Source organism: Chelonoidis abingdonii, chromosome 4 (assembly GCF_003597395.2).
Source record: "Chelonoidis abingdonii isolate Lonesome George chromosome 4, CheloAbing_2.0, whole genome shotgun sequence".
Taxonomy (NCBI): Eukaryota; Metazoa; Chordata; order Testudines; family Testudinidae; genus Chelonoidis; species Chelonoidis abingdonii.
In genome coordinates this window covers 52,979,811-53,007,399 of record NC_133772.1, presented here as the reverse complement: position 1 = coordinate 53,007,399, position 27,589 = coordinate 52,979,811, and the positions used below count along the sequence as shown (strand labels likewise).

Here is a 27,589-nt window from a genome sequence, read left to right as displayed (position 1 = left end):
CCGGGGGCCAGGCCACGTCTGGCTGTTTGGGAAGGCACAGCCTCCCCTAACTGGCCCAATGTACAATTTCCGAAACCCAATGCAGCCCTGGGGCAAAAGAGTTTGCCCACCCCTGATCTAGGGGGAGGTCCTGCAGTGTCAGTCCTGGATCCAGTGCTGTTCAATATTTTCATTAATGGCTTGGACAACGGTGTGGAAGGTGTGCTTATAAAATTGGCAGATGACACCAACATTAGCAAGGGTGCAATTACTTGGGAGGACAGCATTCAAAACAACCTTGACAAGTTGGAGAATTGGTCTGAAATCAATATAATACTGAATAAAGACAAGTACAGGGAAGGGAAAAAAATCAAATGCCCAACTACAAAATAAGAATAACTGGTAAGGTGGCAGTACCGCTAAAAAGGATCTGGGGGTTACAGTCAGTCACAAATTGAATATGAGTCAACAATGCAATCAGCTGCAAAAAAAAGCTAACATAATTCTGGGCTGTATTAATAGAAGTGTAATATGTAAGAGGAGGAGGTAATTGTCCCACTCTGTGTGGCTCTGGTGAGGTCTCAAAAGAAGTTGAGTGTGCAATTCTGGGTGATGCTCTTTAGGAAAGAAGTGGACAAATTGAGAAGAGGATCCAGAAGAGAGCAGCACAAGTCATAAAACATTTAGTAACCCTAGCTATTATAAAAGGTTAAAAAATGGGCATGTTTAATCCTGAGATAAGACTGAGAGGGGACCTGACAACAGTCTTTAACTATGCTGAAGGCTGTTACAAAGAGGATAGAGTGATCCATTGTTCTCCGTGTCCACTGAGGATAGGACAAGAAGTAATGGGCTTAATCTGCAGCAAGGGAGACTGAGGCTAGATAGTAGGAAAACCTCTCTAATTAGAAGGGTAGTTAAGTACTAGAATAAATCTACAAGGTAGGTTATGAAATCCCTATCGCTAGAGAAATACCTGTCAGGGGACTGTCTAGGTTCACTTGGTTCTTTCTCAGTGTAGGGGGCTGGCCTTTATGGCCTCTTGATGTCCCTTCCAGCCCTACATGTCTACAATGCTATAAACTCTTTTGAGATTTATCAGCCAGTTGGTAAAAAACAATTACTTCATTTAATGATTTTATTATAAATAGCATTTGTAAGATGATAAAAGGATTTGGTGCATTGACAAGGGAATTTCAGATGAAAATAATAAAAATGGTTTATTCGTAGCAGCAATAAAAATAATGGAACAGTATTCTTGAAAACAGTCAAGGGATACCCAGAAAAGTGTTCTGCACTGATATTTTACGCATTCTCCCTGCATCTTGGGAAATTGTTCCAATGGTTACTTACTCTCACTGTTTAAAAAGTAGCCTTATTTCCCATTTGAATTTGTCTAGCTTCAACTTCCAGCCATTGGACTGCGTTATACCTTTTTCTGCTAGTCTAAAGAGCTCATTGTTATACTGGAGATGATGCAACCAGGCAAGAACTGCCCCACTAACGTATGAGTGCAATGGAAAGGAAAGATAAATGACATACAAGCCACGCATCTGCATTACTATCAACTTTTGCTGTCTCATACCAGGTATATACTAAAAGGGTCCTTTGAAGCAAGGGAGATTCAGGTTAGATATTAGGAAGAACTTTCTACCTACAGGGTAAGCACTGGAACAGGCTACCTAAGGTGACTGTGGAATCCTCATCATCTGATCTTATTAAGAACAGGTTAGACAAACATCTTTCAGGGATGGGCAGGATCTGTTTAGTCCTGTCTTGGGTTGGGGGGCATGGAATAGATTACCTTGTGAGGTCCCTTCCACCCCTACAGTTCTAAAATGGGAAGGAGGTTCTTGTGAGGAACTAAAGTTTCATTTATGATCAAATACAAGTCAGTCCCTGCAGAAAAAGTGCCACTTCAGAACAGAACCAGAGAATGAAGTGCCTCCTGCCACTTAAATAAGAGAGACAAAGAACATTAGTGAAGCTTGAAAGGATGTGGGTGTGATTTGTGACATAACACTTTGTATTAACTCAATTTGTTAGTAATTTACAGTAGAACCTATGCAGGTACTGGAAGCAAAATTGGTTGTCCCTTGCAATAGCAGCTAGTCAATGTGTTATTACTGTCCAATAATAAGAGGCAAGCCAAATGACCCACTGAAATCCATTCTTATTAAGAGTCCCATCTTGGTGCTATAGATTGGAATCTCACTGAGAGATTCAACATCAGAGGAGCTGACAAGGTATTGGCCATTAACAGCTCTGACTAATTATAAAAGGTTAAGTGTTATTCAAATGACTTAGACAGAAGACAGCAATAAGAGCAACCTTTAAGAGCGAGAAACAGTTAAAATGATGTAAAATTGTGCTGCTGACAGTGCAAAAATATACAGTTCTAACCCATTGTTCAGACTAAACATTGCACCCAAAAGCTTGGATGCTCCAAAGTCCTAACAAAGTGAATAAGGGTGCTGGGAATGTTGGAGCACAGCCCTTGTGCAATTTTCTTAACATACATTTAAACATAGTATCAGATCTATATGTTATCTTAATAATATTGCCTTCAATGGGAATTTCAGGTGTGCAAGATCTCACCATAGATGGGGAACTGCAAATTTTCAATTAAAAAAAAATTATTTTTTTTGTATGAAACCACATACAAGTTTCACAGTGAATGAGGTGCTACTGGTAAGTTTAAACATCTCAGTTTGATTATCAGTGCTATGCCATAAAGAAGACCAAGCAGAAAAGAAGAGGAATCACAAATATTACAGTAACTACATTTTTCTAATCCACCTCTTTCATAAATAAAGTTGTTAGCATATAATAAAAAACTGCTTATCTCAAAGTGGGATAATTTCTATATAAATGTACACAGATGGCATTATTACCGCCCACTGTAACCGACTAAAATAATATTAACAAAAATGTGGAAGGTGGTCAGAGATGAGACTTGAACTTCTACCAGTAATGGACAGGCACATTTTCTTTGTTCGGGTAAATTGTTTCTGCTTTACACTTGACCTGAGTTGTTCACATGAATTTCCAAATAATGTAGTCTGAGCATGTCCACCTCTTTAAAATGTAATCAAAATCCGTTCTCCATTTTCACGGCTGTGCTTTCATATTGAAGCTAAAACTTTTGAAAAGTCATTTTATTATATGTTTAACATGTACAGTAATCATTTTCACACAATTTTCTGTTTTTATTAGCAAAAAGATATTAGCATCTATTTTTCACACTCACCCCCAAATACTGGGTAATAAGCATGACCTGACGGAACTGTTTTAACCAATTCATAATGATGAAAAAGATATGCAATAATTATCTGGTAACATTTTGTTTCTAAGATCATTGCTGAATACTCTATGTACAGGTTGGAAAGTGTCTCCAAATATTTTCCATAATAGAAGTGAGCTCTACTAAATTGTGCATCATACAATCTGCTAATTAACCAAGGGCTAAATTTAAAAACGCTGTTGGTATGACTGCCACTGACAACTGTCGTGACAAAAAACAGGTGCATGTCTACTACCAGCATCTGCTGTCGTCATGCAGCTTGTGTTTGCAGGAGAATACCATAGATCATAGATGCAAGCATTATTAATATTATGATTGGTTTTAAAACTACAATGCAAAGCACAGTTAAAATGCAGTATGCAGCATAAATGATGTAGTTCTGAGCTGACGTGTGTTTACTGCAGTCTTACATAACCTAATATATGTACAAACTATTACATTAAAGAATGTAATGCAACAGAAAATAATTTTGCACACTGTTTAACTCTATCTCTCATAGATACTTTTCTCCCTATTATTCAAACAGTTGTATCTAGGCAGCTGTCAATCACAGAAGATTCATTATTAAAAAACAGATGGTAAATGCATGTGGTCAGGTGGAAGATTGGCTTGTTTCTTGGTGGTGTGACTCTTTAGATAGAGCTGTAATCTCTTCTGATTTCATTGCGTCAGACAGGAAGCTGAGCTCATTACATAGTGTCTCATACCTGAAAGCCATTCGGATCTGTGCCACATTTGTCTTTCGAATATCATTTCCTTCAGGCCCTTCTTTATAATAATTTACCCCTAAGAATTTTTGTTTTTCCTGTGAACAAAATAAAGTTTAAAGCATTATGGAAAAGTCAGTCAAATTACTTTGATTTTTTTTTACTGCAAGTAAAAGCATCTTTTTAAGCGAGTGGCACTGAGGATAACTGAAAAGAAACCACAATGAGCTGTACATGTAATTTATGATGTTTAGCCATTCACCTTCTTTTTATGTAGGTAGCTTGCTTGTATTATGTTGCTTTGCCAATGCAGTTCAATGCTGGTTGGTTCCACCAAGATATGCTTTTTTCCTATCTGTTTTTTCCATTTCTCCTGAATTACCTTTTACTTAACATTAGAATCCTTTAAAAAGTTAATGCTATTAGCCTCAGCAGAGTTCTTCAGTCTTATGAGCTGGTTTTCACAATAGCTTTCTATTGGAGCAAAACACATGACATGCTCATGTGTGTATTTCTTTCTTCTATTAGTTGTGATAGTAAAGCTGCTCTGTTACAGCCTGACCCAAAACCCACTGAAGTTAATGGCAAGACCCATTGGTTTTGTTGGGCTTTGCATCAGGAACTTACCACCTCAGGAGTTTAAGGAGAGAGATTTAGATACCCTTGGCAAGTTGCCATTTCTTTATTTCTTGGGGGAAAATGGATGACAGTGGTCCCATCAGACTGCCAGAGGATGCAAGCCAGAATGGCAGTGGAATATGCACCACAGAGACATTCTGTGCCAGCTTCTCAAAGGGATGGTCCAAAGAGATAGAGATACCTACTTAGAAAAGATGAAGTAGCTTCTCTAAAATAGCTTTTATGGAGAGAAATTCATAGATTTTAAGGCCTGAAGGGACCATTAGACCATCTAGTCTGACTTCCTATATAAAACAAAGGACACAGAATTTCACCCACTTACCCCAATAACTTTTGTTGATTAAAGTAAGTCTTCGAGAGAGGAATCCAATCTTTATTTACAGAGACAATCCCCACCTGAATCAACTACTTCGTTCACATTAGGATAGGCAACAGTAAAAAGAAAGGTTCAAAGAAGAAAAGGGAATGACTGAATATATGTATGGACACAGTGTCTTTGTTTGCTTTGAGAATCTCAAAACAAGGCTGGTAAGCTGACAGTTTAATACTTTTGTGGGGTAATGACTGCATAGCAAAGAGCAAGTAAATAGTATCTGAACTCATGCCTCGAGGTGGGCAGAATTAAAGCTATGTCCTTTGCCCTTCAGATACTACGAATAGCTATTGTCTGCATCTGGCTGGAGATAATTAATCACCAGTTCTGTAAGTGATTTGCTATTTATTGCTTTTGTCAATGGAACAGAAAATAGTTATTAGGCTCAACATTCCACCAAGCTCAATGTCCAGTCTAATAAGATTGCTCCATGGTCATCATATATCTGGTTACCTATGGTGATGGGTATTCATGTTTGAAATGGCTGGGTTTGTCTCTTCCAAACACTTTACACTGGAATCATGATAAAACCTTGGTATCTTTTTGCTACATACAGTCTATTTCAAGAAAAAATCTCAAGAATTTGTAATGTCCACAGAGTTAAGTCCATGGTCACAGAATCATAGAATATCAGAGTTGGAAGGGACCTCAGGAGGTCATCTAGTCCAACCCCCTGCTCAAAGCAGGACCAATTCCCAACTAAATCATGGTCCACCTGCCACTGTTTACTCTATTTAAATTTAGACAGCATATTGACTTTTTATAAGATGTATTATATCCCTGGTAATTTCTGTTAAAGAACTAAACAAAAACTGTGCAGGATTGTTTTAGACTTAGTGCCAGATTTTCAAGAACCCAGCGCACATAACTGGGGCCAGGTTTACGAAAGAGCTGACCAAATTACCGACAAGGTTGCAAATTTTAGCAGTGATTTCTGCAGTGTGATGTTCACCTGTCTTTTGAAGAACTGGATTGAGACCATAAATATATTTCACATATACTACTAGACAACTCAGAATGTAATGGACTCAGAACAGATCAGTAGGAACCAAAAGTCAAATCAGTGACAATCTATTACATTAAAGTCTTTGTATCCCAGCATCAATCCCTTGAGAAATCCAAGAATGTATACATGTTAAATGTAACTGCCTGCTTCCAGGAGATGATATGAAAATGAGATATCCTATCTCTTGAGGTTAATCTGGGAAGCAAAGAAGTTATTTACAAACATACATACTATATGCCCAGCAAAGTAACTCCAGGAGATGCAGCATCTCACTTTCTTGATGCTCTTTGAAGCCAGAGGTATTTCACACACACCAGTCATTTCATAGTCCAAAAAAAATTCATTTAATCCTTGCATACCTTTATATTCACAAAAAGTCCAAGCAATGACAACGTGTGTCTTGCAACAAACCAAATTTACCTTATGTGATAATCCACTTTGTAGTACGCTGTTTCTTGCTAGTTCACACGAGTCACATGTGCTCAGTTTCCACACTTGAGCTGCTATGGCATATTCCTCCATAAGTGCTTCCTGTACCATCAGAAATATGATTTGTTAGGCCATACCCTATTTAGTAATTGTGTTTGATATGTAATCATTTCCAATTATTAAACAATTTTGTTAAATGGACACAATTTTCAAGTTTTTAGGCTTTAAACTCAATTACTGGAAACTGAATGTTTTGTTTATTTCAAGATGCCTGAGGAAGATTGATTAATTCAAATTTATAGGAATTGGCACCCAAATCCCTTAGGTTGCTTTGCGAATTTCAGTCTAAATGCTTAATGAATACACCCTGAAAGTTTCTCTCTTCTGATCTGACACTTTTGAATGCAACAAGGAGGCAGATACTGGCCACCTGAGAATTCCTCCAACAGTGGGTAGCTCTCAACTGGTGCAAAGTTTGTGCAGCAAGCTCCTGCACAAACTGCTCCCTATTGTAGGCAGGTTGCAGACAGGGAGGGGCAGGGCAGAGTGAAGCAGACTAGAGCACTGCTGATCCTCAGATGGCAAAAGTTAGAGCTTCCCATAGGCTGCTCCAGTTCACACTGGGGTTGAGGTCAGCATAGACCAGCCCACAGAATCAGGGAGCTGTAACTAGTTTCCAGGCACTCTCTCCTCTCCTGCACTGAGTGGAACTTGGAGTAGGAGAGCATCAAGCCCAGTACATCGAATGAACAATTTGTAGTTTATCTTCAGAGATCTCAAATGACATTTTTTTCAGTAAGCTTCAACCACATTCATTAGAAAGGAAACAGATCTTCCCTGCCACCCCACCTCTAAATCATTTCTTATCAAAACACTAACATGGGAGCTCGCCATCCTCTTGAGCTTCCTCTGTACTTGAGGAGCCAGTGGCTGGAAGAGGCAGGATTACAAACAAAATGTAATTTGGCAATTAGTCATTTCCCCATGAAACCTAACAGTTTTCAGAGGAGTAGGAATGAGGGGGGACATTGACTGAGAGGTGTGTAAAGACATGAGGTGTCACATACTATGCCATGAGAAATAAAGTGTTTCAGGCCACTTTGGCACTGTTAACAAATTCACCTTAAAGACAAAAGTTTTCATTGTGCTTACCTTTGTATAATGGAATTGCATAGGATCATCTGTAGAGAGAGAAATGTGAAGTCCCTTATGTAGAAATTCCCGCAGTGGATTTTTTGAATACTCAAGGAATAGGCTATTGTTGCTAAGTGGAGACATGGCAATGGGAATTTGTGCAAGATAATAAAGATATTGAAGAACTGGACTCTGTACAAAAACAATACAGATATTCATTATTTAATGGCCCTGTGAGATAACAGGAAAGGAGGTTTTCAATCAAAGGAAATGGAAACAGCCTAATTGAATATGATTGTGGAAGGATTATGACCAGAAAAACTGAAGTCTGCACTGAACTGACTTTTTGCACAGATTTTTTTCAATATTTTCTAAATGCAACTTTAATGAGAATACTGTCTCAGTGCATCCAACATGTAGAATATCTGTTGCTTTTAAAAAAAGGAAAATAATGGCATTTAAACACAATTATTAAGTATTTACAAAGCCCAGTGATTGTACATGATTCTGTCGGAGAGCTCTGTTCCATACTAACAGAACCCCTACCAAAAAGAACTTAAATACAGATGCCCCACAGGTACATTAGACTAGAGAACACTAGTTATATCCAAAACACTCCACAGAATAGATCAATTTGGTGGTGATAGTGGGGGGGTGTGTTAAAGAACCGAAGTAAGGAGCTTTCATTTATCTGAGGGTATAAATATGGGTGCACATGTAATGTATTCAGACTCTAGGGGATTCATTCTCATCTGTATTCATGACTATTTTTGGCTTGTAATCTAGCTAGAATACATGACAAGAGCCTGCACCACACTTATCAGCTCTGCCAGGTTTATTCCATTCTTGGTCGTACAAGAATAGAGCTGACAAGCTAAAGAGAAGAACAGCATAATGTAGTGAGTATGTAGAAACTATAGCACACTGCCTGGGTTTAATTTTAGGACTATCAGTCTTAATAGAGACTTAATAGTGATATGACTTCAGGTCAAAATTTTCAGTTTTGGGTACCTAACATTAGACACCCAAATCTATACCCATATTTAGGCATCTAAGTTAGTGGGTTGATTTTCACAGGACTTAAGTACTAGCAGTTCCCACTGACTTCAATTATGTTCTGAATTTTTTAAATAACTTGTTTCAGATGCCAAATTACAGGAGGACTAGACTGGGGGAGGGGCACAATGCCAAAATGTTAATATTTCAGCAAAAATTCTAGAATTTTTGGCCAAAATCAAAAATTTTGTTTCAAATATTGCACCATAGTGCCTCATTCCTTCATTCTTCAAGATGGGCCAGGTTCCCTGGCTAGACTATATCTCCCAGGATGCACCATGGCTCCCATCTTGCTGAACCATTGCAGGGCATCACCAAAATCTCCAGCTGCCATCATGGGAGATGTGGCTTGGCTTGGGAACTTATCTCAAAACAGACTGCAGGGCCTGAGCACCCAAACCACAACTTCCATGAAGCATTACAGTGGCGTTTCCAACTTGAAATCAACTTGGTTTTTTTCAACAAAAGATTGAAATATCCATGGAAAGCTTATGCTTTGCATAAAAAAAATGTGTTTTGTCAAAAACCCAATTTTCCATCAAAAATCCATTTCAATCAAAAATTTTCAGCCAGCCTTAGGGAACCATTTTGTGGGGAGATGAAAGCAATTCTTCTTAATCTTAGAATAGTCATAAGAGATTAATTTTTAATTCAAAGAATTTACACATGAACTATGGAGCGATTCTTATTTGAGTCTTCCTAAGCAAATCACCATTTATAAAGGAGCATGTATTTTTACCAGAATTACTACTGACTTGATACAAATCTGCCACCCAGTGGCCAATTATTTTCACAAAGATTTTCTTGGATGAAAGCCTGGCCCCCACTGAGTTTGAGTTTTTTCAATAAACTAAGACTATGATAAATGCATAACAAGAGCAATACCTTCTTCAGGAGTAATCCATGAGAAATGTTGTCAGATGTCAGAAAGGCTGACACCAGATGAGTGATGGACCCAGCTTCTCCACAATGAGGGCGAAATAGGAAGGTACTCATGCCTCTTTCCCTGCAGAAATTAAAAATAAATCCTACCCCAAGAATAACTGGTGTCTTTTCACGCATTTTGAATGTAAATCCCATTAATATCAATTGAAAAATATCCATAAAAATAACTATACACATCAATGGGAAAACAGATCTAAGAGTAATTATTTATTTCACTAGACTCAGATGTGATTAAATTACATTTTTTTGTGTCTTAACCTGGTACCATTTTTTCCACAAACCATAACAAACCCTGCACAAACTGAAATTACCTGCTAATCTTTGTAGATGCTCAAAACAGAGAAAGAATTAAAAACATACATTTTTGGATTGGCTGAGTATAAAGAGGTTCTGGGATGTAATCTTAATTACAAGTCATACTCACAGAATCAGTTGAGGGTGTATTTCATCTTTGTTGACTTTGCATATGCGATCAGGTTACTCAAAAATATGAAATGGTTTTGCAATGGGGTACCAATGTTTGCTTCAAAAGCACTGAGCCTGCTGAGACTGGATTAACATAGTGTTTGTCTTAGCAATTGGCTGAACAAAAAATAGGACTTGTAGGCTCCAAAGTTTTACTTTTTGAGTGCACTTATGTAAAAAAAAATTCTACATTTGTAAGTTGCACTTTCATGAAAAAGAGATTGCTCTACAGCGCTTGTATGAGGTGAATTGAAAAATACTATTTCTTTGGGGGGGGGTTACAGTGCAAAAATTTGTAATACAAAATAAATATAAAGTAAGCACTGTAAACTTTGTATTCTGTGTTGCAATTGAAATCAATATATTTGAAAATGTAGAAAAAAATCCTAAAATATTTAAATGTGTATTCTATTATTGTTTAACTGTGCGATTAAAACTTTGATTAATCGCAACCATTTTTTAATCTTGCTATTAATTGATGGCATTTTTATCATTTGAGAGCCCTAGATATAATCAAAGAATGTATGGCTGATGTTTTATAGATTTAAAGATTGTAAGGAATTTTGTTTCAGTTCTTTGAAAATGGTGGTTGCACCCTAGAAGTGGTAAGAATTGTATGGCACTAGAAGGAAAAAGGAATGTTGAAAGATATCCAGCCAAGGTATAATTTTAGAATATTACGAGAAATTGCTTAAAGAGGGGGATCCCAATGAATAGTCAGGACAAATAATGAAATACAATCTATTAAATGAATTAAACCATCTGACTGAAGGAAGCATTAAAGAAATTTGTTATACACTGATGCCATCTACTGCATATCAATGGAAGCATCAGAGAAACGGAGACAGCTGAGACCCAGAACAACTGACCAACAGAAATCAGAGGGTGGCCCTTTCCGAAGAGCCCTGAAATCAGGGTATACAAAACTGAGGTAACCGTATGGGACTCCAGAGTTTTTCCAGTAGAGTGCTAAGCAGATCTCACTGAACTCCTCTCTCCTCCTCATTCAGGGTCACAAGACCAAAAATTGACTAAACTCGCAAAGAAGCTGCACAATCCTCAGTATGATCAACATCTGGACCAGCTATGTAGAAAGGATTCTCCCTTATTCCAGGGTTAATAAGATAAGATGTGGTTGACCTATTACTACATTTGTGGTTCATTAAGAATATTTAATCAATTGGCTACATATTATTCAACAATTAGGATTTCCTGTATCTTTGATAAAGGGCTGTTGTTGAGTCAAGATTTCAATGTTTTTATTTTAATACAATATAGTATCTCTGAAATATTTGGTGATAAAAATTTACAATACGGGTAGAGTGGAAAATACGTAGAGAACCATACTACAGAACAAGAAAGTACTGACAAACTTGTGGTACTGCTCCACAGATGAGCTATTTGGAGCACCCTAAACCCAGAAATACACCCTGAATAAAGGCAAGGTAAGCCACAGAGGGCCAACTGTGTTTTAAGGACACATTTTCGGTTGAAACAAATACTTAACGTTTTTTGTTGGTGGAGGTAAGTGTGAGTGCCATCATTTAAGTTATAGTATTTATCTGTCACCTAATAATCCCAGACACAATCCCAAATATTATTAAAACTGGACCTAAAAATGTTCTGAGTTTTAAAATAACAAAATCAAAACTGAGCATAAATTTAGACTGGGTCCAAGATGATTATTGTAATCCTCTCTACCCCATTTTTCCCCCAAAGATCAACACAGAATGGTATGGAGGAAAATTACTACTTACTTTCTAAGGTTGTTGAGCACCATGATGTTGGCATACATGTAATACAAATAATAACTATATGGAGGATTCTTTTCACTGGTCCAGATCTCAGGGTTAGGACTTCTGTTAGAGAACATGTGGTCGGTATGTTTGGACTCATCATCAACACTGTCAAAGCCAGTCACCTATGAAAAGGGATTGATAGAAACCTTTTTTTTTTAATAAGCAAGTTTCAGAACTATCAATTCTAGTTTTATTAGAATATTAAAATATCCACCTCCACCTGTAAGTACTTGCCCTCCTTCAGTCAGTAAACCTGCCACTCTGCTATGCTAGAGCATTATTCCAAGATGCACGGGATGCAGAAGGCAGTTCTTCTGTGATGTGTGTCACAGGAACTGAAGCAGCAGTTCTACTCCATGGCTAGAACATTTACTGGAAATTTTGGAACTTATCAGCTGCAGCTTTCAAAATTAAACTAATGTAACTATGTAGCTTTACATAATCCAAATTAGTATTAATATTTTGTGCATACTTTATTAAAGCTCAGTCATTGATTTAGTAGTCCTTTCTCAAGATGAAGGCAACTGGCAGGACAAATTAAGAGCATGAGGTGATATGGACATATATTAAGAAGCACAATTAGTATTTTTCTTTGATTGTTGAAGGACCACTATGGAAGTCTTTATAATTTAAGGAACTGAGTTTTTTCAAATAACTTTTTATTCTGCAGGCAGCCAGCAAAAGGGACTTTTGTGGTGCTTACCAGAGCTTGCTCTTGCTCTCTGCACTAGCATGAATGTAGATTCACTACTCTCTTCTACAGACAGGACTATTAGAAGAAGCCCTGTGCTGCTTCCAGATTAAATAAATGGTGGTTGCTTGTCAACACATTCTTACCCATATTTTTACTGAGGCATACGAGTGTTTAAAAAATATTAACGGCTATCTTCACAGGAGGGTTTTTATTAATAATGTCAGGGGCTTTCACCATCTCCCCTGATACAGAAACTTAAAATCTAATTGTGAAGAGAGGATCCATTTGGAGTAAGGCACAGGAGAGCCACACATACTTACATATTTGAGGAAGAGGTGCAGCTCCCTGTGATTTGTGGGATTGATGGTTGCCTCAAACAGAGGTAAGAAGATGTTCTCTAACATTTTCCCAAAATTAGCCAGAAGATTTTTTGACCTAAATATGTCACTGAAAGAAGCAGATATACAACTGTAACTACTTTTAATTTGTCAGCCAACCTTTTTCCTCCCTGACAACCTCAGAAAACATTTTAGGGTCATATTCTGTCTGGATTCAGAAATCCAAAGCATTTATCATATGGTTGGTGCTACACAAATATATATTTTGGGACCAAAGCTGTCCTTTTTTTTTTCTTTCTTTGTTCTGTGTCTGTACAGCACCTAACACAATCGGCTCCTAGATGCTACTGCAATAGAAATAATAAATACAAGTGTCAGTAATAATAATCATAAATATCAGAGGGGTAGCCGTGCTCATCTGTAGCCACAAAAACAATGAGGAGTCTGGTGGCACCTTAGAGACTAACAGATTTATTTGGACATAAGCTTTCGTGGGTAAAAAACCCACTTCTTCAGATGTATGGCGTGAAAATTACAGACTTAGGCATAAATATACAGTATATTTGTGCCTGCATCTGTAATTTTCACCCCATGCATCTGAGGAAGTGGGTTTTTTACCCATGAAATCTTATGCCCAAATAAATCTGTTAGTCTCTAAGGTGCCACCAGACTCATTGTTTTAATAATAATAAATGTTAGCGCCATGTATCCCTCCTGAGAAATGTATCAATCGTGAGAATAAGTAACCCATTTCCTTAAAGGAATCCAGGCACTGAAAGTGGAAAGGAGAGGTAATTGTGTGATTCGGTTCCAAATGAAGCTATTGTAAAGGAAAGTAAAATGTTCTGTCACTTTGTAATACTGAAGTTCTTTTTTGATAGTCCCAGTTTGCATGACTATTGCAATGGTCATCCCCTGATTTATAATGTTGTGCGGGAAAGTTAAAAGAGAAGAAGCAATATGCCCAAGGGTAGCTGCGCTATGCTGACAACTCATACTAATTTTCCAGACGCCTAAATTCAAAACATGCAATTCAGCCACTATCTACTATGACAAACATCTATGGTAAAACTCATTAGTTACAGCATACATTGCTTAGCATAGTAGTCCCCAAGGATGCTAAAAGTTTGGGCTGAAAACTGATATTGATTTAATTTTGTAATTTATAATTTGTTTTGATTGAAGTACCATGATCTTGCAGAAAACCCTCTGACAAAGTTTGCAAAGCATTTCCCCCTCCTTATGCAGCATTTCTGGAATCAGATTCTCACTGTTTCAGTAATCAAAACTGTAAGTGATATTGTGACCTGCTTTTGATAAAATATGTTTTCAACATTAAAAAAAAAAGTCATTTGAGTTAGATGTTTGTAAATATTTTTGGAGGAAGTCACTAGTTTTGAAAAGCTTGAAGAAGAATAAACTTTAGTCCCACAAAGGAAGCCTGCAGCATTGAAGCAGCCATGCAATTAGTCACAAGGAAAATTCCCTGACATTTTTATTTGAAAGAAAAAAAGAAAGTACAGGACAGCTGGTATAGTAAGATGAGGCCCTGAAACATAAACCCTTATCAAAGGCTCAGTATGAGGCCTGAGGCCTGAACTAAAGTAATGGTCAAGACTTTGCTAACATAAAGCAAAGTTAAGCTGTGAGCCAGAGGCAGGCCCTGCTCACAGATGCTGGCAAAGAAAGGGCTGATACTGCAAAAAGAGACATACCTAAAAGGTACAGGACACCAGATCTCAGAACATTTGCATACTTGTACACTCCACACAGATAACAAGGAACAGGCTGACCCATCCCAATGACAAGGCCAAAAGGGTAATATGATGGATAGAGTTGTTTTGTTCGAACCAACATGTACAAGGTGAGAGGCAACACCTTACTACATAGAGGGGTTGCACCTCAATACGTCAGGAGTTATGTGTAACTTGTTTGTATCTCTGTATAAGAATGCATCCCTGAGTGGATGTCTTTGGCCAGCCTAGGGGGTAGTGGAAAGTGCCACCACTGACTGAGCTGAGTCCATTGCCAGGGGGCACATATTCGTAGTATGTCCTGTAGAGTAAAATCTAGAGGGAACTATCATTGTGCTTCGTTTGACAATAAACCTGGCCAAAGTGCCTTCGTACCTTACTAGAGTCTTTGGACATTGGGGGTTCTCTCAGGGTCTGCTGTGTCAGCTATCTGCGCAGAGCTGGGACAGCACACAGAGGGAGCACACACACTCAGCCGATTGATATCAACATTGAACAGAGCATAGCACCACATCGGGAACATCTGACAACAGCTGGTAAAGCAGCTAAGGGGATAATAGAAGAGAAAATGCGTCCTTTTGCAAGATTTTAATCTGTTCTCATTACCAGTAGCTCCTGCTTACTTACTAAATTCTGGGAACCTGAATTATCCAGCGTATGTTGGGTGAATAAACCTTGTGTTCAATGAACCATATTGCCAAATTCTTCCATTCATCTGGAGACCGCCCATAAATGGATAACCGAGGTTCCATATATTGGTATTTATTTTCTTCTAGCTCACGAGCTACTTCCTATTGGAGAACAACTCATTAATGTTTGCTTATGTAAGGACACAACGTACCATGCACACTTAGTGTTGTTTTTGTCTACCACACTTTTTTTCTCAGACCTGCTCTACAATGGAATGCAGCCGATCTGAGTCTGGCAACTGTTAAACGTAAAAGGAATCTCTTGTCATTCCTGCTAAACTATCCCATTTAGCATGCAGGAAGGAATGTCATTTAGTGGTTAACTTTGAAATCTTTAAAACAGTGTTGATTTAAATGCAACCTTTGGCTTCAGAGGGCCTTCCCTCTGTCTTGTGGAGTCACTTACACCTACAATGATAGCATTTTGCACCCCCTTTAGACTGTTGTAAATGACTACACAGTGTGCAGGACAATGGAGAATCAGGCCCAGAATATGTATGTAAATTGCCTCCTGAAAAAGTTACGCTATTAGCTTTAGTGAAACACCTGTGTATGTGTGGGAAGAAACTGAGTAATGCATATGCAGGAGGCCTCTCCTCCACACATTTTTGTTGCAAGAGGACTTTTGCAGCAATTGTGTATGTACACCATTCCTAGCTCCTCAGTCTTTAATTTCTAGTGCTGAGGGTTCCCTATCATGTCCTGAACCACAATATTCTATCACTGGCTGCTTCCCATTAATTTGTAACTGCACAAGATTGAGGAGGCTTAGAAAAGCTCAAGCTTCCCTGCAAGTTAGAGCATGTACAATTATACAGGATGTGCAGTTATGCAGGCAGTAATTGGCTCGGCAGAGGTCTCAGACTGGTAACTTGGTACAGCAGCCTGAAGCCTTTGGGAATCTCCGAACCATTGTACATACTGTAAATTACTTCTACAAAATACTGTGCCATTACAGCTGGAGAGATACAAATAAGGGGCATCACTTATAGAGCAAGGTAGGCAATCCCCATTCCTCCCAACTTTTCATAGGTATATATGCTCTATTATGTCTTTCTCCCTCTCACACACACCACACACACACAGACTTTGCAGGATATGTAATAACCTTTTATGTTTCTATATGCTTACACAATTTCCTCTCTCCCCTCCAGAATTTTTCTGAAATGATATCCCTGGTACAAATTTTATTTACCTTGACCATACGAGCAAAGTATTCACCACCAAGGTAGTTCTCAGTTTTCAGGTACAAGTCCCTTAGCTCACTGGCACCAACTGGATTGTACTTGGAGTTAAATTTATCAAACCGATGAAATGTTTGGCGACCCTGGAGGAAAAAAACATCTCAGTATAGGTATCCAAATACTAGTGGTTAGGAAATACCTAACCATGTTATAAATCGAATTAATATATTTGTTTTCTACTAAGATTGTTTTCTAGCCACAAAACTGTTAGGAAAGAAACAGCCTAAGTAAATCCTTGTTTACAACATAGTGACAAATAATTTAAGCACTGGTTTTTTTGGGTGTATTTTTTTTTTAAATATCATTCAATGGATGCAGCAAAAAACACTTTCCCATCCCTTCCCTTCTCCCCAAGCAGTTTGCACTAATAGAGAGCTGATTTTTCTCTATTTTATTTATTGAGGAAATAGACTTACAGCATGGACATCTAAAGAGTCTACAGTGAGGTCATAAGGATCCATGTGAAGGCTCTCAAACACTTGCTTTAAAGTCATCTTCTTGCCTTCTTTCTCTGCCACAATCCGATTTGACTCTGTTTTGTAAGTGCGCTTAATGAACTTCAGCAAATGTTTCTGATTCATACAGGCAGCAGCATGGATATGAGTATCAACCTGAAATAAAAAACAGATTACTCTTGCTTAACAGATAGTACATGCCCTTTATCTAGGCAAGTACCTCTGTGTCATACAGAATTATAAAAATGTCACACAATATTTCTCTTTAGGAATCAGATGGCATGGGATATTACATCCCTAAAAATGTTTCAGCTCCAGGGTCTCAAGGGGTGAAGAAGACCGGGGGAAGGGTTACATTAGCATAGTGCCCAGTGAATATTTTTTTAAGGGTATTCTATTTTTCCACAGTTTTAAACTAGAACATAAAAACCATTGATAGATTAAACTAAAGAGAGATGATAAAAAAACCTGGAACTCTTAGGACAACATCCTGCCCCCCATCCCCAATGGAAAAGAAGTTGAGTAAGGGTTGTACATGGATGATCTCTTTCCAGGGCTAAACAGAATCCTTCCCTTCATGCTGCAAAGTGGGAGCACTCCTGCTCCACAGGCATTCTGGGCAGTCTCAGCAATACTGCTGCCAGTACAGTGCTGTAATTCTTCACTGTGTTGTAGAATAGCTGCCGGATCTGTGTAGTTGCACGTGTCCTCCTTCCTCATCTGTTCCTCTCCCGCACCATCCCAGACTCTGTTGTGTGTTTCACTTGTTTGATCCCTTCCCTCCATGCAGTGGAACAACACTTCTATTGTTGTCAGGGTTCTTCACATTCACAACAGAGCGTGGCATGAGATGGCATTTGACCCGTAACTGATATTAAGAAAATGGTTTCACCTTTTGAGGACCTATTTTGTAATTTATATACCACCATATTACTCGATCCATTTATGAATCACTGATGTCTTTGAGCAGACTACTAGGGTAGTTGTGGATATTTTCTGACTTGAAGAGACTTATGGTTCTTAGCTGTTTGCTGTTATGTGGCAAACAAACAGTAGCTCTGATATGCCTCTTCGACACACACATAGCTGAGGCCATTTGAGAGAAAACACACAAGCCAAGTACTTTATTGAGAAGTACTCAGTAGTTTTCCAAGTTTCACTATAATGCAGTGATGCTGGCCTAAATGCAGGGCTAGAATTTGGAGCTTCTTTAACCTCCTCTTGCAATGAGAGAAAATACAGAGGGCCACAGAGCTTGCTTCAGGGAATGCCCCCTCCATTTTGAGACCCTAATTCTGCCTAGAAGTTTCAGAATGTCTTCGTTTTGGTTACAGAACCAAATACACTCAAAGAGTTTGTTTTCCAGAGATGCTAAGCAGCCACATCTCCCCTTCACTCCCATTGGAGCATCGGGTGTTCAGCATTTCTGACAATCAGACCCAAGACCTTTACTGATAGACATAAAACAATCCATTTGGAGTTTTTCTGTTCAAAAGGAAAATAAACCGGCAATAAAATTAGCTCAGCAGTAAACTTGCAGGAAGGCCATCTATTTTACTCTTCATCATGAATATTAGGCAAAATGACAGTCCATTCAAAAACTGTGCAATTCCTGTGTAACAGACTCACAGTTAATGTCACTGCCATTTATACCTTTCACACAATACAAATTATTCAGTAGGAGGTGAAGCATACTGGCATCCAAAAGCATTTTGATTTCCTGAGCTTTCTGACACTCCTATCGTGCAGCACCCCAGGAATAATAGGGAACTTACACTCTTCTGTCCAAGAGATCATACTGCTACAGTGCCTTCTAGGAAGACTACTTTGCAAAATGTAACGTAACATATTCAAAGTAACAACTGGGAACTTTATTTTTCAGCTCTCTCCTTCAACTGCATGTGCAATACATGGGGGTGCATCCAACTTGTACACACAATGACCCACTCCCCTTGCACTTAGGGTTCACTTGTGCATAACTGTATAAGGGAGCACAGAAGAGGGAAGGAAATTGGGAGTGTTCCCCAAATTTCCCCCTCCCCTTGTTTTCCTGGGCAGGAATCGGCCACAGTACATGAAAGGGGTGGAACAGCAGTGGTGTCAGAGCTCTACTGAACCCACCAGCAGAGCTGCACCCCATTAATGAAGTGGCAGAGTTGCTGTTCCAAAGTTGCACTTGGTGTGAACCTGCATGAGAAATTCTGGTTGATTCAATGCAAATTTCCCTGGGGCTTGTGAGGAGGTGTTAATCTCACACCAGCCCAGCTAGGTGAAGGTGGTATAGAAGGTGTCAATTAACCCTACAGGCTGCAGCTGTGGGGGAGTCAGGCTTGGCTGATAAGCACTAACTGAAGATGAAGCCCAGCTGGTCAGGAGCAGGCTGGGCTTCTATAAAGCCATGAGATTGACTGCAGAAGGCAGTTGCAAAGAGAGGATTTAGTTGTCCTCTGGGTGAAGCAAGCAAGGGAGCAAAAGCCATACGATCCTGTCTGTGGCAGAAGAGGTTTACCCAGAGATGTTGTGGGAATAAAAGCCCATGGAAGGTAAACATACCTAGCTACCACCTCTTCTGTCAGCATAGGTAATGTCTGCACTGGAGCAATACCACTACAGCATTTTAAGTGTAGACATGCCCTAAGTTAAGTGTAGAGCTGTTGAGTATCTATGCTTATACTCTGACAACCATAAGGATGTAAGCAACAAAGCTATTTTTACTGCTTTAAATACAGGGGTGTCTATTGTGCATTTAGTTGTGTATCCTAGACCTCTCTGACTAGGAACTAACTTTCTCCTGTATGGTGCATCACCTTAATTACCCACATAAAGTAACCACCTAGTTCAATATTGATTACTACATTGCACATCTAGGGCCAATTGCTATCCAGCTTCTTTAGTTGCCCTATTATTTCCTGGCACATCCACTTGCCTATCAAACCCCCCCACATCTTCATGCACAAGCTGAGTGTGTGTTTATGCAAATATATCTGCATTTGCAGACTGCCTGTGAGCAGGCCAGACTAGGGGGTGTGTGTACACCATGGCTCGTGCTGGAAGGATTGCAGAAGAGATGTATTGTAATCAGAACCCTGTTGGGGTTCACTCACCTAGGGCACCCCCTTGGGGGTTAGGTCTGTGGATCAGCTCTCATGCTGTACAGAGCAACAGAAGGGGGCGTTCTGGGGCTCAGGATACTCTCTGTGATTCAGCCCTCTGGCTAGGCCACTATACAGTTGCCCCCTCCACCTGCTTCTGGGATATCACAGTCTCTCTGGATTGGCTACCTACCTCAGTCTCTAACAATCCTATGCCACTCCCATCTGCTACTCCAGGTTCTAGCCTGGGACCCTACAATCAGCAGGCAAGGTCTACACAATCTCAACCTTTGCTGTTCTTTCTGTTGAAAGCACTGTCTACATCAAGGATCAGCTCATCAGAGCTATTTCTCTTAGGGACATAAAGTCAGAGTGTAGACCAGCCCTTAGAGATGCTCAAGGTGGTGAAAGATTTTGAGTCTGGACATAGGGACCATGTTCACTGTCAATATTCTCTTGACTAATGAAATACTAGAAACTAGTTGGTTTGGCTGATTCACTGAGCACCACAGGTACAGTTAATAGATGTGACCTAACTTCCAGGGAAAACAGTCAGTAAACATAAAATCTAACCTTTAGCAAACCTGAGTAGAGTATAGAACGCAACTCCCAGATCCTGTAGAACTACAGGGACTCAACCTCTTGTAATTCATAAACCTTGTAGAAAAACATTCCCTCCTTTTCAACCCAAAAATGAACACACCTTTGTTGAAGGAAGAGATTGGAAGCTTATTTACTTGCTGTCAAAGATGGTGACCGATCAGCAACTGCAGCTTCTTTAAAGTCACTCTCCTCAGAAATAATCTTTTTCTCTCAACAATACATGGGTGATTCAAGAGGATCATGTAAGGCCTCTAAGGTGTTCTCACTACTCTGCCACGGATGCCACCATATCTAAGCTAAGATCAGGAAGCTTATTCCCAGGGAAATATGACTCTATTCATTACCCAGTAGTGTGATCACTTTCCTGGCACCTCTGACACTATTTCTGCCAGACTACTCCAGATTTTCTGGCTACCTCCCTGAAATATACCCAATAAATGTTGATCTCCATGAGTGTGGCAAACTGACATAACATTTATTTGAGTATAATGCAGTCTTGAGTTTCTGAAATGTACTTGGAAAACTGATCCGTATACTGTACTGCATAATTTATTAGCACATGTTTAAACACACTGACAATTCAAAATCTGAAGATGAAAATCAACTTGGATAAACCAGCTAAAAACAGAAATCTGAATAAATGTGTCATCATATATGATTTTTGACTGGAGTTGTGCAAGAGTTTGTCTCTGAATGCAGCATAAATTGTTTTGTAGTGCTGCATGATCAACTCATCCTCCCCTTCCACAAATTTGCCTTTATTTGAAATTTCATCACAATGGCTATTTTTACCATAAGGATATGAAAATGTAACTGTGTACATTACTTTTTCCGTTATGAAAGGTATCTTTGCTCAAAAACGGAAGCATATTTTCACTCAGATAGTAGTCTCTGTGTGTATGCAAAAATTGCAAAACTAGGTGCCTTTTTGAAGAGTTCTTGATATGGTGCCCAGAGTGTGCTAAGCCCAAGTCCCTGCCCCAAAGACCTTATATGTTCTACCTTAATTACATCACATACAGACAATAGAGAGAGGGGAGACATTCAATATAAGACTGAGGCTTTTTCTTCCTATATGTTTTCCAGCCTTTCCCATTTGACCCTTTTTGGATGTTTCTTGTCATTTGCGCTGTCCTCAGACATTGTCTCATGTCTCCTTTGATATCTCCTAAACTTTTTCCTTTTGGTGAAGAGAGTCAGAAAACTCACTGCAGGGTTTCCTGGTTTCCTTCCATGAGAAGGAGCATATAGCCCATGGTCTTCTTAATCTCGCTACTTTATTCAAATAAACCAATAACCCTAATGACATATGGAAGCTTCTGTTCGAATATGGAGTACACCTCATGTGAACTAAATGTCTCACCCAACAAAACCCACTGCATCCCAAATGTTTCCTTTAACCTTTCATTCCAGTGTGCCACTGATCAAAGAACTGCAGCACTCTCATTTGCCCTGCAGCCCTTCCTGTCAGAGAGCCAACTCTACTGAATTTGCACTGAATGTTTTCCCCACAGGCCATCTCTTCTCCTCCTTGTCACAAGACTGCCTCTGGACCCTTTTGACCACCCTCTGCCATCCGAGCAGGGAGAACAAAATAGTAGTTCCTCCCACCAACCAGATAGGACAACTGCAGTTGTATATCATCTTCATCCTGCCTGGGTCCCCATGCTTACCACATCCTCCTGCTCCCCTCACACCTAACCTCCTATGTCCACTTCCCTCATTCCACCTTCCATTGCTTCTCTTCCCTACCACCTTTACCCCTGCCTCAGCAAAGCATGTTCCTCAGCTGACACACTATGCACACAGTCCCCCTCACTAGCCGGCCATCTTTCACTGATTTCTATCCTACTGTCCCTACTCCTGAATTTTCAAAAAGTTACAAATGAAGGGATTAACTGTTTCTCTAAGTTTTTTCTACACTGTTTGGCTTGAATCTGTTGCAACACCTTCTAAGTCACCAATAAAAGCAGTGTGTGGGATGGAGCAGTCTGCCCCCTTAAAGGTAGTAGGGCCTAGTGGTCAGCTCATGCTATGATTTGACATTGCTCTTTCAGATTTTGAAAGGTATGATATATGTACACACAAGGATGTAGGGGATAAGGACCGAGAGGAAGCAACTCTGGGAATAAGCAGTGCTTGGGTGGAAATCTCATCATTGTGCCTTTAAGGGCCCAGGGCCAGGAGCTGAGACGGGGAGGCAGACTCCCCTCTCAACAAACCAACTGGGAATGAGCTGGGCGAAGGGGACCAACATAAATGTTGCCTCCTCTCTCATAGCAGATAGACACCAGTAGGAGAGGTCTGTGTCAGTCAGTCAAACAAACCTTCTGAGCCTGAGGACTAACAGAAGGGAAGAGTCTCCTAAGAATAAGCTGGCTAAAGCCCTACTGGTGACTAAATTACAACCCTGCTCCAAGAAGGAGAGCTGGGGACTTCTGGGTTAAGGAGAGAGTTAATGACTGCCTGAACTACCCAGCTCTCTGAGGAGGGCTGGGGTTGCTGCCTTAAGGAGACACAGTGACTGTTTAACTGAAGTATACCCTGTTCCGGGAAGAGAGCTGGGAATTCCTGTCTTGAAGGAGAGAGAGTGACTGCAACTCTTACATGGACCCAGAGTGGGGCAACTAACACAGTGAGTTACACTTGGTAAAAAGACTTTAAAGAAAAAATCCTAGACCCCACATGGGGGGTACAAGTCTTAAACCAATTTAGTTAGGGTAACAGTGAAAGAATATGAGAGGGCCAGGTGTGCAATGATACTACAGGGCTATGCTGGAGACCTGCACCCCATGATAGTTTACGCAGATAGTCTTATGTGCATATATCATATATAAAACAACATTGTCACCAAGTTGATGCTTTACATTTAGAACAGTTAATGATAAATATAGTCACAGGTGTCTTGAGCAGTCTACTGATGGTGATATCTTTCCAATACTTAAGTCAGTGAAACCCTCAGCTGTAAACTACTTGGCTTTCTAGGTACATACACTTTCTCTTGTAAATACTACTAGCCTTCCTAGGTAAGAGCTTCATACTACTTCCTGTGAAGCCAATGGGACATCTAACATTAACTTCACCTAAGCAGACCTTAGGATAGGATCCCACAAGGTGGTAGCATCTGCAACTTCCATTAAGACCAATGAGAGATAAGGATGGTCAGCACTTTCTAGGATTGGGTCCTTATTCACCAAATGTCTCTCAACAGGAAATGTGTAATGTAGGCTCAAAAAATATAGTATATGGAGTATATAGGAATTGCAATTGGGGAGGGTTATAGAATTAAATAAAATCTGGTTTATATAGCTTCGTCCATTAACCTCATAACTGTGCTACAGCCTTATAACTACTAAATAAGAAACTGGCAGCTATGGAGACTTAAGGACTTGAGCAGAAGTAGCAGTGTAAGCTCCCCCTCTCCCCAAACCCACTGCTGTGCACCAACCCTAATTTGGGAAGATTTCTTCTATGGGTTGCTTCAGCTTGTGTCAAATCTGTCCTTGGATTTTCTGCTGAGATAGCCAAAAGAGGAATCACAGATGAGCAATACATAGTACTGGTGTTGGCTATCTTAACTTTAGTGAGGTGTACAGTGATAAGCTGGGAGCTACAAAAACCCCACCAACTTCTGGTCACCGCTAACCTTTGACACATGGAATGTCTCCATGTCTCTTTACTAGTTCCCATAACCATTCGCTTTGTCTTCCCTACATCCCTATGCCTTCCTTCAGAGGGCTGCAGCAGGTTGCAGAATTACCTCTAGAGTCTTGAATTCAAATGTTCTCATATCATCCACATAATGGAAAAATCTCACCTTAAATAAGGCCAGCGCTAGAATATTACGTTTCTGGGATGTAAGGTCTGAGGTGCATTAGCAAAGCACACAATAGGATTTGTATAACGTTTTTAAAGCGATACTTTCTTCCCTAGCCACTAGTATTAGTGTCTCCCTTCAGGAGTATCAAGTTGATATGCAAAGTTTAGAATAAAAAAGATGTTCTTTAAGATTCGTAATTAATAGCAATATTGTTCATGATTAACAGCTTGGTTGGACTTGCTTACATTATTTAACCCCAGGACTGGAAGACTTAAGCGGGATGAAGTGCTCCCTCTGTTATTGAGAAGGGGAAAAGCCATCTGCTACAATGTTGTTTACCCTTAATTCCACCTACTGAGTTTTGCTGCTTTGGTTGGGATTTATTTACTCATGTGAACAAATCCCAACCAAAGCAACAAAACTCAGTAGGTAGAATTAAGGGTAAACATGAGACTTATTATTACTAGTCTAGTGGATAGGGAGGAAGCTGTAGATGTGATATCTTGATTTTTAGTAAGGCTTTTAACATAGTCCCACATGACATATTTGTAGGCAAATTAGGGAAATGTGGTGTAGATTAAACTTCTATGGGGGGGTGCTTAATTGGTTGAAAGACCATATTAAAAGAGTAGTTATGGTTCGCTGTCAAACTAAAAGGATGTATCTGGTGAGATCTTGCAGAGAGATGTCCTGTATCTGGTACTCATCAATATTTTCACTGATGACTTGGCTAATGCAGTGGAGAGTCCACTTATAAAATTTGAGGATGACTACTGAGCGTATTTACTGAACTTGAAAAATGATACTCTATTACTTAGCACAGATCCCTAACACTTTCTTACTGCTCAGCAGTAAACAGGCCATTCTGTAAATACATCCAGGGTGTCTAAAAATACAACTGGCAATCTTTTTGAGTTTAAAGAAGGGGACTTCCTTGCTTCTGGCAGAGATCATCCCCATTTCTGTTTACTGCTGATCCCTTGTTCAAACATACTTGTGAACAGCGCATTTATCTTTGATGCACCTGATTACACAAAGTGGAAGATATGCTTTGCTATAGGCACAGTTCCTCAGTCGTTCATTTGAGAGAATTTAACTGTAAGTCCCAAACCACATCTCTGCATTTCAATATGCTTTCCTTCCTCGTACACCTTGACTACACTAGCTACATTTGGACTTCAGTAGCACAGTATGAAGTAAACATACTATGAAACTGAGCAACGTTACTGGTATCAGTTTTTTTTCCAGGCTGGCTCATTTTCTTTTGCCGTTAACAGTCTTACGGGGTGTGTGTGTAATCTGTCAGTGGAGAAGATAAGAACTGGGTCTGGACTTGCAAAGGGAGGGATTGGTAAAATGGTCTGTTCCAGCCAGATAATAAACTCTGTTTATTCCAAACCTTAAATTTGTTCCTAAACTATTAGAATTTTTTGGACTATCTATAATAAATCCATCCATGTCTTATGGCAGAACCAAAGTAGGACCTAGGGGAAAATGCAAAACTAAACTGTTATGAAGCTAGTGAACTAACATGAAGTTAGACCAGAGGACAGATGTCACAGCATTTAGAAAACCACAAAAAGATACGTATTGTTAGCTAGTATGACAATTAAACCTGTTTTTACTACCTTTCAGTTTAAGTGTATATTCAATGGCTGCATTGAAGTAACCTCTTGCAGTATTTTTATGGCCAAATCCTGTACATGGATGTGCCCATATAGCTTCTGTTTAATTCATTAGCTAAAACCCTCCAGGTCATATTATGCCAAGACTCTCATTAAAATCCATGAGATCAATATGCACATCTGAGGACACAGGGCACAATCCTTGGCCCCAGTTCTGGCTGCTTTGCACTGCTGAGGCTTTGTCAAGCAGCTGGGAAGCTGTTCTAAAGGAGCGGCCAATGATTCCCTCTGACACGAGAATTCTCTAGAGGGCAAAGGCAACATAGTTGGTTCAATGCCCCCAGCCCATCCTGTCCACACAGGGCTATGTTAGGGGCAGAGAAAATGTGCCATGAGCAGGAGGGATTAGGGCAAAGCGCACATGACTCATCAGATTATTAGCTGCTCTAAGTTGTACCAAGAGCTGTTTCAGCTCCTGGTTAGCTCAGGATCAGGACAATGGAAAGGTGGCATAGAACTCACTGCACCAAGTGGAATCTCAGTGAAGTTGAGGATTGAGCCCAGAGTTTGACCTTCAGAGGTTTGAGTGTCACTTCCCTAAGGCAAGAAGGTTTCTGAGCTGAGGCTGCAATGGGCTTGCAATGAAGAGTTAAATTTATAAATGATATGTGTTTAGCTTTTTAAAAAAATTACTATATTGGAATATTAGCCTGTAATCTAAATGTTTAGTGTGTGTGGTATTTATACAGCATCCCCTGTTCATTCCATCTGTATTTCACACAAGTGAATGATATAGACTAAAGGGAGACAACTGAAAATTCCATCACAAAGACTGTAGCATGCCAATAAACCCTTTCACACTAACCTTTCTCACGTTATAAAAGTCTCGATGGGGATTACTCTTCAGTTCTTTAAATTCAGACATTTCATTTAGCATCTCATGTAAACTGAATTTAGATTCTAAAAAGTTAAGCCGTCTGTGGCAATATGTTTTTCTGCAAAAGAGAGACGATGTTTTAATTATGATCAGACTACTTAGACTTTAAGTTTTAAGAGTGTAAATTACTTTGAGTGAAACAGCCATTAGATTTATCCGTATTTTAATAAGTCCCAGACATGTGATTTATCAGATCTACAGATGAAAATGGCTAGATATTATATCAGTGCCACAAGTACTCCTTGCTCTTTTTGCTGATACAGACTAACACGGCTACCACTCTGAAACTTTATTTTTGTGGTTACCAAGTAGCCCTAAATCTGATTTGATACCAAATATGAAGCCAGTTAATAAAATACTAACAATGTGCTGGGAAGCTTTTTGTTTGTTTGTTTGTTTTTTTTAACAGCATAGAACTACAAGGACACTGAAAGACTGTATTTGGCCATGATTTACCCTCTTTTTGCATGCTATTTTTAACTTGTAATTTATCTCATCACTG

At 39.4% G+C, this 27,589-nt stretch overlaps 1 protein-coding gene across 4 annotated transcripts in view; it reads right to left on the bottom strand.

Annotated features, from left to right (window-relative positions):
* Positions 1-3,116: 3,116 nt before the first annotated feature.
* Positions 3,117-27,589, bottom strand: part of AMPD3 (adenosine monophosphate deaminase 3) — a 48,974-nt gene continuing 24,501 nt past the window's right edge. For all 4 annotated transcript variants that reach the window (XM_032788134.2, XM_032788133.2, XM_032788132.2 and 1 more), the window contains exons 6-15: positions 27,016-27,145; positions 16,972-17,166; positions 16,507-16,638; positions 15,250-15,413; positions 12,851-12,977; positions 11,795-11,958; positions 9,513-9,633; positions 7,590-7,763; positions 6,429-6,539; positions 3,117-4,088 (exon numbers count right to left, since the gene is read on the bottom strand). In XM_032788134.2, the coding sequence (XP_032644025.1) occupies positions 3,876-4,088; positions 6,429-6,539; positions 7,590-7,763; positions 9,513-9,633; positions 11,795-11,958; positions 12,851-12,977; positions 15,250-15,413; positions 16,507-16,638; positions 16,972-17,166; positions 27,016-27,145 (1,531 nt within the window). In that variant the 3' untranslated portion in view covers positions 3,117-3,875. The remainder of the gene's footprint in view (positions 4,089-6,428; positions 6,540-7,589; positions 7,764-9,512; positions 9,634-11,794; positions 11,959-12,850; positions 12,978-15,249; positions 15,414-16,506; positions 16,639-16,971; positions 17,167-27,015; positions 27,146-27,589) is intronic.